Genomic DNA, 16,679 nt, shown 5'->3' with positions numbered 1-16,679 from the left:
GCTTTAGCTGCTGCTCACTACTTCTTTCAATTCAGTTGTGAATTAAAAAATACTTGTACACGACGTCAACTCAAGTCTTAGACACTTAAGCCTTCTCGTTCAGACTTGACCGTCTTCATTTCCTGGCATTACAATGGAAAAAGTGGCGGCATTCGCACGAATTCAAAACGCTTCGTCCACCAACATGCCTGTGAATCTTTCTTCCGAAGCTGATCCAGTGCAAGAGTCTGGTTGTTTCCACGGTGATGCATTCGCGATTAAAATTCTTCGTATTCTTCCCTATTTCTTCATAATCACAATCTCCTTGATCGGAAACTCATTGGTGGTCACAGTTGTTTTCAAGAATCAACGTTTGTGGACAACGGTGAATTTTTACATTGTCAACATGGCCGTTGCAGATCTCCTAATTACAATCTACATGACAAGATCCTCATATATACATCAAGATTTGAGAAATAACTCAAATTGATTTCACTAATCAATATGAGTTATTTCTATTTTCATTTTAGCATCGATATTGGTGTTGAAAAAAATTGCAAAACATCTATTGAAAATATTGAGATCTTTTCTTCGCAGTGAAAGGTGTCCATAGCAACAGGACCACTCAAAACAGCCTGAAGGCCCGTTTAAACGGTTCACCATTTGTTTTAATATGCATTCAACGCTTTGTTGAACCAAATGTTCTGTGCGTTTGAACAGGTCGTCTAACATTGTTGAAAATGTAAGAAATGGTGAAAGTTTGTTGAAAGTGCGTTTAATCAAATTCAGATTGGTTTAAACTTTCGTTTAACATTGATTCAACTTTTCCTTTGTAAGGCCTTTGAAAGGCCTCTTCATAACTTCGTTTTTGCTCCCAACATTTGCACAACATCCGTTCAACTTCTTTTGAACGGACGTTTGTCAAATTTTGAAACCGTTTGAACGAACTTTTAATAACAGTTTGTATGTCGTTCAAGAATATACTTGTGACCCTCGTTTTCTTGTAAAAGCACTGCTATCAATTTCTCACGATTTATCGGACCTCATTTAGTATTGGTTCACAAAAGCCTAACTTTTTCGATGATTCCACGTGTTTCTCAACCAACGTGAAAGATCAACTGATCGACCGCGGACTCGTAACACAAGACTTAATCTAGTATGAAACCAGGCACTTTAGTTGTTATGCTTTTGCACAATATTTGTGAACTTAACTTTGAATAATTTCTGCGAAGAAAAAAAAATTAACAACAACTACTTGATTGTGTGCTTAAAAAAATAATTTATAAGGATACCCTTTTTTGTAGACTTAACTAAATTTTAGCTCTATTTAATGTGTTATTCTAAGATATAAAAACGTTACTTAATTCACTTACCAAGTGTTTCATTGAGAATCAGTCAATATACTGATTTTCATTACTTGCAAAAAACGGCTAATAGCATTGGTTTGAGATGACAGACTTCAAGCTGCTTTTCTTTAATCTTATGAGGTGAAGTAGGTCAGTTATTAAATTTAAATATTTTGAAATTTAAGGCTTTGTGTGTGAAGAGTTTTGCGGCATGGGTCCAACGCTAATTTAACATGCTTGTAAAGAAAGAACCAACAGAAACAGAAGAAAGCAAAAAGATATTTACCAAAAATGTTTTGAGACTTCTACATTTGTTTTGGACAAAATGGCAGTTTCAATTGATATGATAACTTAATTTTGATTTTTGTAACTTCCCTTCAATTTATCGATATCTTTCTTGTCTTTTTTTCAGAACCTGAGGTGCTTTCACATCGAAATAGTGAAAACTCGGCATGCTATAAAAAGGAATCTTTTGGAAATTAAATTGCGTTTTCTCAAACAATTTTCAACTCAGTGGGCCTTTGAATTTTATTTTTTACATTGAATAACCTCAACTTACTTTTATTTAATTATTTAAGACTTCAGTCTTAAATAAGAGAAGGGTGATCTGAAATTTGGGTAAACAGTGAAGAACCAAATAAGTGTGGGCTTAATTAAAACCGAATCCAATCTTCATTTCAAAGGCATATACTCCAGGAAGTCATTCACAATGAGCTACAGCTTCAGGTCGAAGAACCAACATATTTTTTTCATTAGTATGGAGTGCGAAGTGAGACATTTTCTCGGCGTGAAACTTATATAGGTTTTTCGAAAGCCTGGTCCTCATAAATTTTTTCATGGTTTGCCTAAAAATGAACCTGGGCACCTCAAGCCTCAAGTACACCGTAGGTGTTGTACTTTTGAGTCTTACTTTCTTGGCCGCAAGACGCCAAGAACATGACGATGTTCAAGGATCCAGTAGCTCAGACGGTTATAGTAACGTTCCAATATTACTCCGTAAGTATCTCAGTTTTAGTTGTCGGCTTTCTTCTAGATACATATTCATCCTCTTCACCAAGTGATTCTTAAAAAATATATCCATCAACATCACCCATAGAATGTTCACTTTCTCTTCCTGAATCAGATCTTTACAAAGGTGACTTTCGGGTTCAAGGGTGAAATTATCAGCTGTTAAAGTATCTTAAGGTCATTTCGTCCAAAAAAAGTAAAATCACCGTGCCAGGATACAGAAAAGTTATGGGGGAATTATATTACATAAACGGAGGAAGACAGCATGAGTGCTGTCTTTAAAAACAAATAATATTTAGAGTAAACGCGAACACCTCCGAATGCATGATGATTTTTTTTCTTCCAGATTCAGGTTCAAAGGACGACTTCATCGTGAGATACAAGGCACAGACCCTTAGTCTGAGAGATATTTTCCATCAGCAGAATGTCTCTCTCCCGGAAAGGTCTTTTTTCGACGAGGTGAACAAACAGAAGACTTCGACAGACCAGTCGTGTACAGGCAGATGTTTCTCTAAAGAAAGAAAACCGAACATGACCTGTTACTGCGACAACGCTTGCAAAACATTTGGTGATTGTTGTCTGGATTTTTACTCGAGGTGATTATAAGCAAAGGGTTCCCATATAAACTGTAAAGTAATAATTTCGATTAGGGGCTACCGGTATCCACCTTAACACAATGGCATGAAAAAGATGGGAATTCGTAAGAGTACAATTAAGGTATTTTCAGAAAATATAGATGTTCAGAAGCATCATTAATGAAAGTCAAGATTTCCCCTCACTTGAGGACAGAAATTATTACAGACCATACCTTCCGTTTTTTTCCACAGCCAGCTTTCAGTAAGTATTTGGAGAATATTCAATACTCGCAACGAAAAGAAGAATTAAAGAACTGTAATTTTTAAAAGGAACTAAGATTTGGGCTTCAGCTCTTCAATCTATCCTACATCCGGTCCTTAAGGTTTAATTTCATCACTATCGCATTTATTCGCCACGAGAAATACTGCCTCTGATCTATGACATCCGTGATATTTGGTGCTGCAGAAGTTTTCTTTTGCCGTATTTTCGCTCTTTTTCCTCTCGAAAACCAGTCCTTTCTTTTTCCCTTTTTGATATTTCCATCGTTCCATTTTCAAAACTTTTTATATCTCGATCTCAAATACAAACAAGGCTAACGAAAGGGCAGCTAGTTTGGTTTCTGTATCTTCCAGAACTTTTGAGAAATTCCAGGGCCCCTAGTCACTTAGGTGTCTGTCATTTGAACTAATCACACGACACGTTGTGAGGGGGAATGTGTTTGAAGACTGATACTGGAAAGGGCCTGATCAAAACATAATAAAAAAAGAAAAAAAAATAAGACAGAAGCCACTAAAGCCTCGTTTAAAATTCGGTTCCCATTTCTTAACGGGCCTTTAATACCTCTTAATTGTGTTTTCCTCAGTTGTAATCAGAATAACAGTGATGTGCTACTTCAGGATGTGGAATGTGGAGATATCAACAGTTATTTAAGGTCTGGGGTAATCATGCGATCTACTTGCAGATCGTACAACAGTCTGAGTACCAACGACTGCCACACCCTGACTGTCCAGCAGTTGAATATGACTTTACAAAAAGAACTCCCTGTCTTTGCCATGAAACAAAACGTAACATACAGAAGTATCGCCTGCGCCAAATGTAATGACGAAGAAAATGCAAGTTTCTGGGGGTTAGATATTTCGTGTAAAAGTACCAGAGGAAGTCCACCTACTCCGAACCTCACTGCTGTGTCAACATTTTTGAACGAGCACAAAGATTGTTCCTGGAAATACGCCCCAACTCACGACCTTGCAGACTATTATAGAAGTTGTGTGGTAAAGGATGCACCCTGTGCTTCGAATAAGTTAAATATCTCGCCTATTGTTCGAGAATTGTGTGAATTATACTCTATGGTCTTCACAGTTGATGGTAAAAGAAGCTACAGGAATCCTCATTGTGCTTTGTGTAATCAGGAAGGATGGCTGATTCCTCAGAAAAGTAGTGTGTCAATAGAATCGATCCCTCCGCCATTACGAATCCTCCTTGATGTGAGTACAAACATAAAATTCACAACCGAATCGAGAAAGAATTCACAACCTACGATCAAAACTGAAGTTTTGCGATCTCAGGTTTTCAACATGTCTTCGCAATTGCTCAACTGTACGGCCACCATTGACAACTGCACTTGCCAAGTTTTAATTCTAGCAAATAATCGATCAAGTCAAGCAAGTTTGTCATCAAACAAAACGCTCGTGACATTGACACCAACTCTGATTTCATATCACAACGATTCCATAAGATTGCAGGGAAACAATGTTTACACTTTGTGCCCAACAGCCCAGCCTGGACCAATAGATGCGTTCAAGAAGTATGAAAAAGAGTTAAATCACATCACCCTTGCCGGTATGATTTTGTCCATCGTCTCACTGTGCCTTCTTCTCATTGTTTACTCGTCTTTCAAAGAACTTAGAAATCTACCCGGGAAATGCGTGATCAATATCTCTGGAGCGTCATTGTGTTATCAAGCATTTTTTCTCAGCTCAAAGAAGTCAACAGAAGTCCCTCTCCTTTGCCAATTAGTGGCCATTTTACTTCATTTCTTTGTTCTCTCCACATTTTCATGGATGGCCGTGATGGCCTTTGATACAGCATGCACCTTTACTACAACAGGTGAGTGAACCTTTATACGAGACACTAAGCAAACTACACCCAGAGGATATTCTAACTCAGAGTTAGGTTGACTGTGAATAGTTCACTTGCCTTCCTTCATTTAGTGACCCCAAACGAAGCAGAAACCCGCCTCAGAAAGCCATATCTTTCCATATCAATTCTTTGCCATAGGTGCAGCAAGTACTTTTAGTACAACAGGTAAGTGCACTGGTCACATAGGACCACTAAGCACCCCATCCTTACAGGAGACTCTAATCGTTTGCGTCAGGTTGAACGTAAAAGATGCACTTACTTTTATGTCATATATGCATTCTAAACGGAGCAGGCAACCGCCTCAGAAATCCAATTCTTCCAATATCTCGAAAACAAACCCTAAGCTGGTAAACACACACCCAAACACATAGAGATGCAATACACTGTAGTTGGCGGAACATGCATTTACGCGACTTTAGCTAGTACCGACTTGAGTTCATTTTGTTTCATTAGAAGGAAGAGCTCCAAATCTATAATTCCGAAATCCATTTCCTTGTGTGGATGAAAACCTGTCCCTGTTCTAGCTGTCAAACAATGACCGAACTGTCTTTCTTTCACCTAGATTTGCTCCATAACACTTATGTCAATTTGTTTCGTATTTGAAGAAAAAACCATGCGAATTGGACAATGTTCAAAAATTGATTCAACAATGCTCCTAATGAAATGGTGTTCCTTTTACTTTTACAAACTAGTGGCTGACACAAATAGGCAACCATCAGACACCAGAAAGATCTTCGTCAAGTATTGCATGATGGGATGGGGACTGCCTACAGTAATCGTTGGTTTATGCTCTGTGCTGGATTTCACTGGTACTCTCCATATCGGATACGGTGTGTAAACAAAACATCACAGAAGTATATCCCATAAAAAGTTTCTCAGCTTGACCATTCCATTTTCGTTTGATGACGTACAGTCAAACTCCCTGAAGCTGGTAATTTTTGCTCAAGTAGAAAATACGTTGGAATTACTCATGGGATAAAATAAAAAGTTAAAAAAAAAGCCACACTTAATTTCTTATTCGAATTATGAAGGTTCCTTTCCAGGATTGTTTCGCTTCTCTTTTTTTTGCTTTTCACGAGGTAATACTTTACTATAAGCTAAAAGGCAATCAAATATTTCCACTAATTATTTATCATAATCTGCCATTCTGCAATAAGTTGCAATTTATTGTCAGATTTTTCTCTTTAGGAAATTTGATCTACTGTTGGATATCAGATAACACGGCCCTGGCCGTTTTCGTGGCAACACCTGTAGGCGCTTCTTTGACCTTCAATCTAATTTGCTTCGCTAAAAGTGTGTGTGCCATTCGTCATTTACAACAGGTAAATCATATTGAACCATAAACATTTCAGAGAGAATAAAAACTTCATACTAGGTTCTCACTTGGTCTAAATTACCACATATACTCTTCTGAAGCCCGGTGACGTAATAAGACGCCACTCAGCGGTAAGCCAATGCTTAAAGGAGTTTTCTGATAATTTTTCTTTTTTACTCAGGCTGCCAACTTCGCAGCAACTAACAGCTCTAAAGCTTCTCTCACTCTCATCTGCATCAAACTGACCACAGTCATGGGTCTGACCTGGATTCTGGAGCTTGCTACTAATTTGAAACAAACTGAGTTCTTGCAATACCCCTCCGCTGTGTTGAACAGTTTGCAAGGTACATGAGCTGATTGAGTTACATTGTATAAGGAGTTACGTTAGCGTAACAGCAATGCTTTTAATCCCTGTCTCCTCATAAGTCCGAACTGGGCCTGTACTTGTCCTGATGAGGGTGAAGACTCTCCGTGTTTTGAGGATTTTATATCCCACTTTTTTTCTCACATATATTTAAATTTTTAGTTCATCAAAATTAAAAGAAGTGGTTTTAATTCGCCGATTTTATCCCTCTGTAGCTTGGGTAAGATGTATTTCAAGCTTGAAATTTAATCTTTATCCCGTAAGCAGAAGATTCATTATCTCACAGGATACTGTGGTAATATTTAGTGAAGACACAACACCATGGCTACGGTACTTTTCTTATGTTGTCATTCGATATGGCTAATTTACTAATATAATGCTTTACAGGGTTTTTCATCACTTTGTGTTTTGTAACCACTAAAAGAGTTCGAGGTCTCTTCAAAGAGAGATTTTCTAATCGAAGGAGTCGTGCAGTTGAACCCCAAACAAACTCCACCCATGACCAACGCACACTGGGAATCACTGATGTTGAAAGAGCTGAGGATTCAACTATCATTGCCACCAGGGAGCAAGTGAGTCACAACTCCAACAAGAAATAAATATTCTTCTAGAAATGGAGAGAGACTCTCTGCCCTTCTAATGAAGCTTTGATATAGTGGAGGCGAAAACGAACACAATAAAATATGCATCTAATAACTGTCGACTGTAAACGAACTGCTTCACTAAAACATTAAGAGTTCATTGCCACCTATATAGAGGTCATCAGTGACCGTGATAGTAGAGGTAGATCGCAATCGTATTATCACTAGTGTAGGAACACACGTCATTTGATATTATTACTGTAATAAGTATGATAGAAATAGGATTTAAAATTATATACCAGTAAATACATGAAATTGTAGAAAATTAGCGTCGATTGAAAGATCGAATCATATTGTGCTGCTCAAATAAACAGGTGTTTGATAGACGTCCTACGTACTCTGGTACTCATGCATATGATTGTCCAATAACCCGGCAGTGAAATTAATTCCATTTATATTGAAATCTACGTTTCAAAACACCCTTTACGTTGCTGAAATGGTTAGACCAGTTTCTACAATCCATAAAAAGCTCATACTTTTAATTATCCAATCGATTTCTCAAGCTTTCTGCGACTTGCCAGGATGCCGCATGTTCCCCGTCTAATGTTGTCCTCAGCTTTTGTGGTTAATTTAGAGCACAAAATGTAACTTACTCAACTGTTGCAGGCCCTGAGTTAAGCTAGGCTTAACCTAACATTTGAAATAAAGGACAATTATGGGCCACGTCTATTTCCGAGCTGCAAATTGAAACTTCTATTTTGTTTTTTTAAAACTGCTGCGTACGTCTATTTTTGCCTTGATTATATAATCAGAATGATAGCTATCGCTGAGTCACTGGTGACTCATCGTGTCCGAATCAAGCATCTGCCAAGTTTATGTTTCAAAAAGGAAAAGAACGTAAGAAACACAATCCATAATAAATTCGGTCAATAGTGACTCTTCAACCTCTGGAAGTCCACCTCATTCTTTACATAAGCTAAGCCCTTTGTAATGATAAGAGAGGTAAGAAAACTGTTCAGTCGCAGCTGTATTAAAAATATCCCTAAAAAGCCGGAAAATAAACACTGAGTCGGATTTTTTTTAATGAAACATATGCGTCATAGCAACTGGGGTTCATTGTAGCCAATTTTATTGTGAATTTAACATAGATCCTGATGGCGTGATAAAAACGTAGAAAAATACATTTTTTTTTCTGGTAAACGTCCAATTGCAGAATTTCTTATGAGATCAGCACTACCATTTTTGGAAGAACAATGAAGTCTCCGATCTCCAAATATTTCTCTTTTTATTTATGTTTTGCTATCAATAAGTGGTGAAGAAAAGGCCATTTTACGCATGCAGCTCTTAACAGGGGCAAGAATTTAACGAAATTCCTAAATGAATAATCTTTTTAAATTCAAAATCATCCGTCAGATTTGGGTCAGGATGAGAAATTGATCTCCTTTGTGGGTCTTGACAAACACTCGCCACTTTATTTGTATATGACATGTAGAGTACGGACGCATCCAAAAACCGTTATATTGTAGCGCCGGTCATGAAATGAATCATTCATCGTTTTTTTTTTTTTTTTATGCAATTTCGAAAGCAATTTTGTTTCATTAAAAATTAAATTTGCAATCAAGAAAAAGGGGCTTCTCTACGTCTTCGGATTTCGTTGATTACTTAAAGGTTTTAGCCGATAAATTTTAAATCTCTCTAAATTAACAATCGGTTCAGCTGCTTGTCATACCAATAAAATTTCTTGTTATATTTGTTTTTTGGGTGTCCAAGGTCTCAATTGTATTTGATTTCCTAAAAGGTTTCTTGCAGCAGATCAATCACGTTTGCAGAACGTAGCGCGGGAGAAGAAAACCTCGTCTCTAGGTAAAACTTATGGATCGTGTACTAAGATGCTCTTTGCACCTAAACTATGACTCTTTATTCGACTTTTACACTTTCAAATAGAGAAAAGCAGCTCAACAATCCCGTGGATATTAAATTACTTGGGCCGGAAAAAAGATCACCGATAAGGAGAGAAAACCGGACAACAGTGAGACATAAGATAACTACTTATATCAAGGCAGTTGTTTTGAATTCGTAAAGTCCTTCCTAATGAGCTATTACTCATCATAACATACATTTGTGAAAAGGGGGAGGTGAGATGTGTTTGCCATTATAAAATTGCACTCATGGTCTAACTAGGATTCTACTTGGTTCATGAACCTTAAAAGATCTCTGATCATGAATTCTAGCGCCTTGGTTAAGATATCGATTTTTCTCTTCCCTATTGCACTATCGAGTCTTCCACTGCTAGCAAAGGCTCAGGAAAATGAAGAACATAACGCCGAATCCAAAGTAACAGATTTCCAATTTCCAATATCAATTGGTAAGTACAATGTGTTAGTGAACGATTTGTTTCTGGATAACTAAATCAACAGGCTGAAAGGAGCGTTGACCATCGAAGGCTTTGACAAATTGATTTATTCTTCCTTGATTTTGATTCAGATAGAATAGACAGATATGTGCACATGTGTGTATGTAGGCTAATGTCCTGTTTGTTTTTTTCTTTTAATATTTATTTATTTGTCATTTCAGTTTTCTCTGGCAAAATCCCATACTAACTTGACAAAGGTATCGGATGCAACGGTTTCCTTCTCTCTTAGCTTCTGGATGAATATCATTTTCGAAGGAGTTGCTGATACTGTGGGAGTCAGTACCGCCAATTACTTCGATATTTTTCTCTGATTCAGGTTCAAGGAAAGATGACTTTGTTGTGAAGTTTAAGAATGAACTTATCAGATTGTGAAATATCTCTGAACTACTCCGTCAACAAAACATCACTGTACCAAACGAAAAGGTGTTTTTCACAGCAATGCTTAAACAGAAGAATTCGTCAGCACAGTCATGTAGAGGCAGATGTTACATTGGAGAAAGACGACAGTCTAAGAGTTGTTACTAAGATAGGGTGTGCGAAACATTTGGGAACTGTTGCATTGATTTTTACTCAAGGTAAGGCTCACTGACCTGAGTTCATACTTCCTTTACAGTGCGATAAAATTATGAAAGTTATTAGAATGAAAAGATTTAGCTAAGGCGTTAAGGTTCTTATCATGCTCTTACTTTTTGTGCCCCTGTACAAGCAAACTGTACGAGCAAGCAAACGAAAGAAACTAATGTAAGTGAAATGTAATCAAGAAGTGGCATTAGCTTTCTATAAAACTAAATAAAGAGTCAATAAAACTGGAAAGGCAAGTTCATGATATTAATTAAACCATTAGCTACGGAAACACACAGGACATCAACGTACTCTTCTATTTCCTAGAGAGGAAATCCACGAAGAAAAAAGGTAATAAGGAGGGGTATCAACATGAGTAATAATCATGACTAATAGATAATGAAAATGAATGGTGACAAGTAAGTAAAAGAACAATTGATAGCGCAGGGTAAATTTTGGTCTGAATAAAAAAATTAGCTGTCCCCATAAAGGGGAAGGGTGTAGGGATACAATAATTTTTTTTTTTCACAAGAAAACTTAAAAACTACACTTTTTTAGGAAGGTGTCGTAAAATTTCCAGTTCGTTCTTTCCGGCGAATATCGAATGTGGGGAAGTCGACAGTTCGTCCTGGTCATCTGGAATGGTCATGAGATCTACATGTGATTCAAGTGCCAGTCCCAGCACAAAAAGTGCCATTCTGTCCAGAGGTTGAGTTGCACGCCACAAAAAGAACTACCTGTCTACGGCTGGAAACATAATCTAAATTTTAAAAGAATTACCTGTGCCAGGTGTAACAACGAAACAAACACGTCTTTTTAGGGTCTTTATTATGCAACCTCACCTCTTCGTTCGACGTAAATTAATTTGTCATGTGACAATTCTACGTGACGAAAACTAAAATATTCTTGTAAGTTTACAAAATTGCGTTTTTCTGCTGCCACTCAGCCTACTGACACCAGCTTACCCATTAGTGCAAATCGTTTATTACTTGCAGTCTCTTATTGCTGTTGAAAACAACGCCGAATAAGTCTTGGTAGCCACAAGTCCTTATCAAATTTCCTTTATCTATGGAATAAATAATTTCATACATTTAGCAAGCCAACACTATGCTTTATTTACGTCTACACCATCTAGTGACTGCCAAAGGAAGACAACCATCAGACACCACAAAGATCTTCATCAAATATTTCATTGTGGGATGGGAACTTCCTATGGTAGTTGTTGGTTTGTGCTCGGCGTTGGACCTCACCGAAACTTTTCATATAGGATATGGTTTGTAGAACGTAACAATTTAACTAAAATTTTGTGTAATGTCGAGTTTAAAAATCGATTCTTACCATCTTTACGTACTTTGTATTCGTTCAACATTTGAACAGAAGAGATTTGGTGTCTCAGAAATTCTCTGCTGATTGGGATATCTGACCTACCCCTATGCACCCACCCTTCCCCTAACACAAAAACAGTCAACTGATAGTTGACAAGTTAGGGTCAATGTTGGTTTAAGAGAGGGGTAGGGTATAGTTTCTAAAATCCTGGCATTGATACGTTGATGTTTGCTGCATTCTTCGCCTGGATGGCCGCTGTAATTCATATGAAAAATGCACGTACTAGTCATTACCATTACCTCTTTCATAATTATGAATAAGAACTATACGAATTTATATTGGAAAATTAAGAATGGGATGCCCTTTGGATAAAACCCATTGGATCGTGTGTCTCTTCATTTCTCAAAACATTTTCATAAACTACTTTAGGACTAAATTTTTTCTTTGCCTCTTTTAAAAGGAAATTCGGTGCAGTGCTGGATATCCCATACAAAACCGTTGGCTGTTACCATGGTTATTCCTGTTAGCGCCGCGTTGGTCTTCAATATAATATGCTTTGCCAAAAATATTTACGCTATTCATCACTTGAAAAAGGTATGTATGATGTATTGTAAACTTGGGAGCATACTGATGAGCACTCTCAAGTATGTCGCAAGACACTTAAAGTGTAGAACATAGCACTCATCATCATCTGATGAGAATTTTTGTTACCAAAAATGGCTTTAAATGGGTCCAAATACAGAGGAACTTTATTACCTTTAGTGAGCGTCATATGATATCAAATTTGGTTTTTAAACCACCATTGTAGAGTTTTAATATACGTATTTTAACTACGGATTGAACCGGATTACTGCAATCGAACTAGGCACCGCGATCCTAAACTCTTCGACTCCGTACTCTCCATATCCTTATCCCATAATTGTCTTCTACATAACCCAGCATACACTACAACCCCTTTTCCCCAAGGAATAAGACTTTAAACTAACGAAACACAACATGAACGGGTCAATACGCTTCTTTATTATATGGCTATCTCACAAGGACTGGGAACTACCGAATTCACGAATTTGATTGGCTAAAATCAATATTGAGAGCGGCCTAGATTTTCCCATCTAGACCGGCATCTAGACCGGTCTAGAAAACAAGGTACAAAGAATATACAAAATTGGCATATAAGACAAAGCCGCATAATAAACATCTTATTAACCGAGCTAGGTCGGTCTGTATGGGAGAATCTTGACCTCGGTCACTGGTACAGACCGAACGCAGTGAGGTCTGTACTGGCGACCTCGGTCAAGATTCTCCCATACAGACCTCCCGCTCGGTTAATAGAACTAAAACACGAATCGGATTAAAGTGTTAAGTAAAGAGTCACTCTGAGAACGTCGATACGCTGCTAACGCGAAACTTAAATAAAATGTTCAACTACGTGTCTTTCCGAGCTGGCAAATGTGTTTCTAACGCGAGCCTCATTAAGTGTTCAGTAAAACTAATTAAAGTGTTCAATGAAGTCTCACTCTTTCACCGAATAGAGTTCGTACACTTCGTAGTCTTCTACGTACTCCGGTGGCCTCCTTTCCTTTACTGGTCTCCATGGGGGTTCTGTTATCCTTCTGGTGTCATCTTCCTCGAGAGGGTCATCTTCAGCAACTTTTTTATCTCCGGTTGTGTCCCTTCTCGAGTATTTCTTAACATCGGCAACATTTCTGCTCATGTTTACCCCTTCGAGTGACGATATGATGACCTCGTTACCGTGCTTCTTGCTAACGGTATGTGGAAGTGCGCCATAAGTAGTCAAAAGCTTGTTCTCTTTCTTTTGTTTTAAGAGCACTACATCAACAGGTTCTAGTTCGCTCTCTCGAGCTCTCTTTTTTCCTTCAGCATAGTCGGTTCTCTCCTGCTTCATCTCTGCATCCTTGTCTCTCGCCTCACTGTCAGAGTATCTCGTGTTTCCCATTTCAGGAATCTTTGATCTGGTTTCCCTGTTGAACAGAAGTTTGGCCAGTGTGACTCCTGTACTGCTGTGGTGTCATTCTACGGGCCGTTAGCAACTTTCGCATCTCGTTCCAGATATTCTTCTTTTCAGCTTTAGCAATTCTAAGGGCTTTAAGCAAGCTTTTGTTTTGTCTTTAAACCTACCCATTTGCCTGAGGCCAGTGCGGGGTCGAGGTGCGATGCTCTATATCATTTGTTTCCAGGAAACGCTCAAATTCATCGGACACAAACTGTGTACCGTTGTCAGTTTTCAACGACGGCGGTAACTCATGGGTACAGAAGATCTTCTCCAAACTCTCAATGACTTTAGTGGATGTCGCAGACGTCAGAATATCCACTTCGAAATATCGGCTGTAACAATCAACCACGACCATTACATATTCCCCTGACGGTAGGGGTCCCATCAAGTCTGCGGAAACTTGGAAAATCTGTATACCGAAAGGGCTCTGGTGGTGTAATTCGAAATGTAATTTTGTTGCGCTTCTTGCAATTTTATAATATTGGGGTCAACCGATGACCAGTCAACCTAACTCTGAGCTAGAATATCCTCTGGGTGTAGTTTGCTTAATGTCTCGTATAAAGGTTTCACTCGCCCGTTGTAGTAAAGGTACTTGCAGTATCAAAGGTCATCACGGCCATCCATGAAAATATGGAGAGGACAAAGAAATGAAGTAAAATTGCCACTGCTTAGCAAAGGAGAAGGACTTCTTTTGACTTCTTTGAGCTGAGAAAAAATGCTTGACAGCAAAATAACCGGCTCCAGAGATATTGATCACGCATTTCCCGGGCAGATTGTATTATGTATTTTCTTCTAATTTTGTTGTTTTCTGTCTCATCAAACTTATACTTGGTGATTTCCTCCTTGCTTAAAGTAATTTAATTCACAAGAAGCACAAAAATGATTTCAGATATCAGTCGTGAAGTAGCCTCTTTAATGGGGCAGTACAGTCATGCATATCTACTCCCTTTTTGTAAATTACTACTAAGTTACAGAAGTGGTTAAACGATATTTTAAACAAATTTTTTGTCAGAAGACGTGTCTGCCATACTGTTTCGGCCCATCGCTGTGCTCCGCTCATTAACCTCTCATACGTAATAAACATGGAACTTTTCCTCACAATATCCACACCTTGTGCGGCAAACTGGTGATAAGAATGAAAAAAGACTTACATGTATAAGCTAAAGGGTATTTTCGTGATACAATAGCAGATTCTTGTAACTGTTTCAAAAGGATATGAGTTGAAAATCAGACCTCAAGAGTCAGATTACTAGGATGACCATTCCCACACACACTAATTCTTCCGTCGCACATTGGTAGGAATGGGTTACAGTGAACTTTTAGGAAAATCTATCAAAATGATGTTTCTGGGGTTTCCTGCAGTGTACCAGCATCCAATCAAGGAGAATGAAAACGACTTCAAATTCCCTTAAACCATCCTGTCTTTATTATTCCAGATTTCACTGCACCGCTTATTCTTCCTGGTAGTCAAGATTCAAAAGTTGTCGATGGAGAATCATTGGCGATGATTATTTCATTGGGTTTTACTTAAGGACAAGCTTTGAATACTTTAAAAGCAACGGTGAGTATCGCTTCCATATAGAGAAACTAAGTCTTTGATAATAATTAACAATTATTCCACGAGGGCGCGTTGGATATGAGATGATAGATAGCCAACGAGGCGCGTAGCGCCGAGTTGGCTATCTATCATCTCATATCCAACAAGCGCGAGTGGAATAATTGTTTTATTAAAAACGTTAAATTAAATTATTAAATTTTATTAAATTTTTAGCTCCCTTTTAATTTTAAGCTAACACGTACGCTTGCCATATTTTTAAACTATGGTATATTGGCTGATATACCACAATGGCTAAGCCAATAAAAAGTATTGAATTGCATTATCCAATGATCTAGTTTTTAATAATAACCTTTATTTTAAGAGGGTGACACCAATTACTTTTAAAAGTATTCTCCCTAGTGGCCCTCTAAAATACCCACCCATCCCACCCCGGGGGAGGACATCCATCACACAGTAATCTCGTGTGTGGGAAATTAACATCTCCTGTAGGAGACGGGACCTCCATTTATTCGTCCCTATCCGAGAAGACTAGAATATCTAACCATTTCTTGATGTTATAGAAAGGTAGCAAACTCTTCTCAATTATTTTAATACCCTGAGTGTTGGTCCGGCCGGGACTCGAACCCTCGACCTCCCGCACAACAGTCCAGGCAGCGCTCTATCCATTGAGCTAACCGGGAGCTTGGAAATCGCAAGAATTTTTTTTTCAACTCCCAGCAGACCAAAATTTTTTATTGCGTTATCTGTAGAGGTAACTCATCGCTTCAGTTGTTTGTTTTTTGCTTCTAGCCCTGTTTTCGCGTGATTCGGATAATTTTAAAAGACTGTTTCAGTAAAGATTGTGTCGGGGAAAGGTTTGTCTAGCTTTTCTCCACTTCAAAGTGTCAATATTTTTGTACAATATCTCTCCTATGAATATTAAGGGAACACTTTGATAATATAGGCGTGAATGGAAACAGACCGAGTTTTTCAACTAATTGATGACAATCTCTTAGAGAAAACGCAAAAAAATTGCTGTTACAAACTATGAAAATCTGGATGCTTTTAGAAGTTCTGAAATATTATGTTTAAAAGTCGGAAAGTAGCACTAACTTTATGCCTGGCAGCAAGTGTTTTTGAAAACTGAAATAAGTTTTAAATAACTTTTCGAACGTACACAAATATGCAAGGACATTTCTACACAGTATTAATTTCGATTAATTTCGATTTCCATATTAATTTGCGATTGTCAGTATTCTTTCTTTCTCGTCTCCTTCTTAGTTTTGCTCCTTTTTCGCTCAGTTTATCGCGTGCTCTTTGTTTGTTCGTTCGCTTTTCCGTTCGTTTGTTTGTCAGTTCATTCGGATGGACGGCTGCTCGCTTCTTTGTACATTTCTCGTGCATGTGCTTTCTTCGTACTTGATATGCCGGTCGCGAATATTCTTCACTCAAAGTTATTTTTTTCGTCACCACGATACGGGACACAAACTTAGCGCGTGAAGCGGATTGGATATTTAGTC

The 16,679-nt window shown here is 38.0% G+C and overlaps 1 protein-coding gene across 1 annotated transcript; it reads left to right on the top strand.

The window, feature by feature from the left end:
* The first annotated feature begins 434 nt into the window (after positions 1–434).
* LOC111346224 (uncharacterized) lies at positions 435–7,694 on the top strand. Its single transcript, XM_088731866.1, has 7 exons — positions 435–2,321; positions 2,680–2,929; positions 3,772–5,015; positions 5,741–5,878; positions 6,237–6,370; positions 6,545–6,707; positions 7,115–7,694. Exons 1-7 carry the CDS (start codon positions 2,162–2,164, stop codon positions 7,324–7,326), a joined length of 2,301 nt encoding a protein of 766 aa, XP_088587992.1. The 5' UTR covers positions 435–2,161; the 3' UTR covers positions 7,327–7,694.
* Positions 7,695–16,679: the final 8,985 nt, after the last annotated feature.

The sequence above is a fragment of the Stylophora pistillata genome, chromosome 8 (genome assembly GCF_964205215.1).
Source record: "Stylophora pistillata chromosome 8, jaStyPist1.2, whole genome shotgun sequence".
Classification (NCBI taxonomy): domain Eukaryota; kingdom Metazoa; phylum Cnidaria; class Anthozoa; order Scleractinia; family Pocilloporidae; genus Stylophora; species Stylophora pistillata.
The sequence above is the reverse complement of the archived record's forward strand: the minus strand, read 5'-3'. Positions and strand labels throughout refer to the sequence as shown.

Coding starts and splice junctions, on each gene's coding strand:
- LOC111346224 (XM_088731866.1), top strand. CDS start 2,162: ATGGTTTGCCTAAAAATGAACCTGGGCACCTCAAGCCTCAAGTACACC. Junction 2,322..2,679: donor TAACGTTCCAATATTACTCC/GTAAGTATCTCA, acceptor TTTTTCTTCCAG/ATTCAGGTTCAAAGGACGAC. Junction 6,708..7,114: donor TGTGTTGAACAGTTTGCAAG/GTACATGAGCTG, acceptor AATGCTTTACAG/GGTTTTTCATCACTTTGTGT.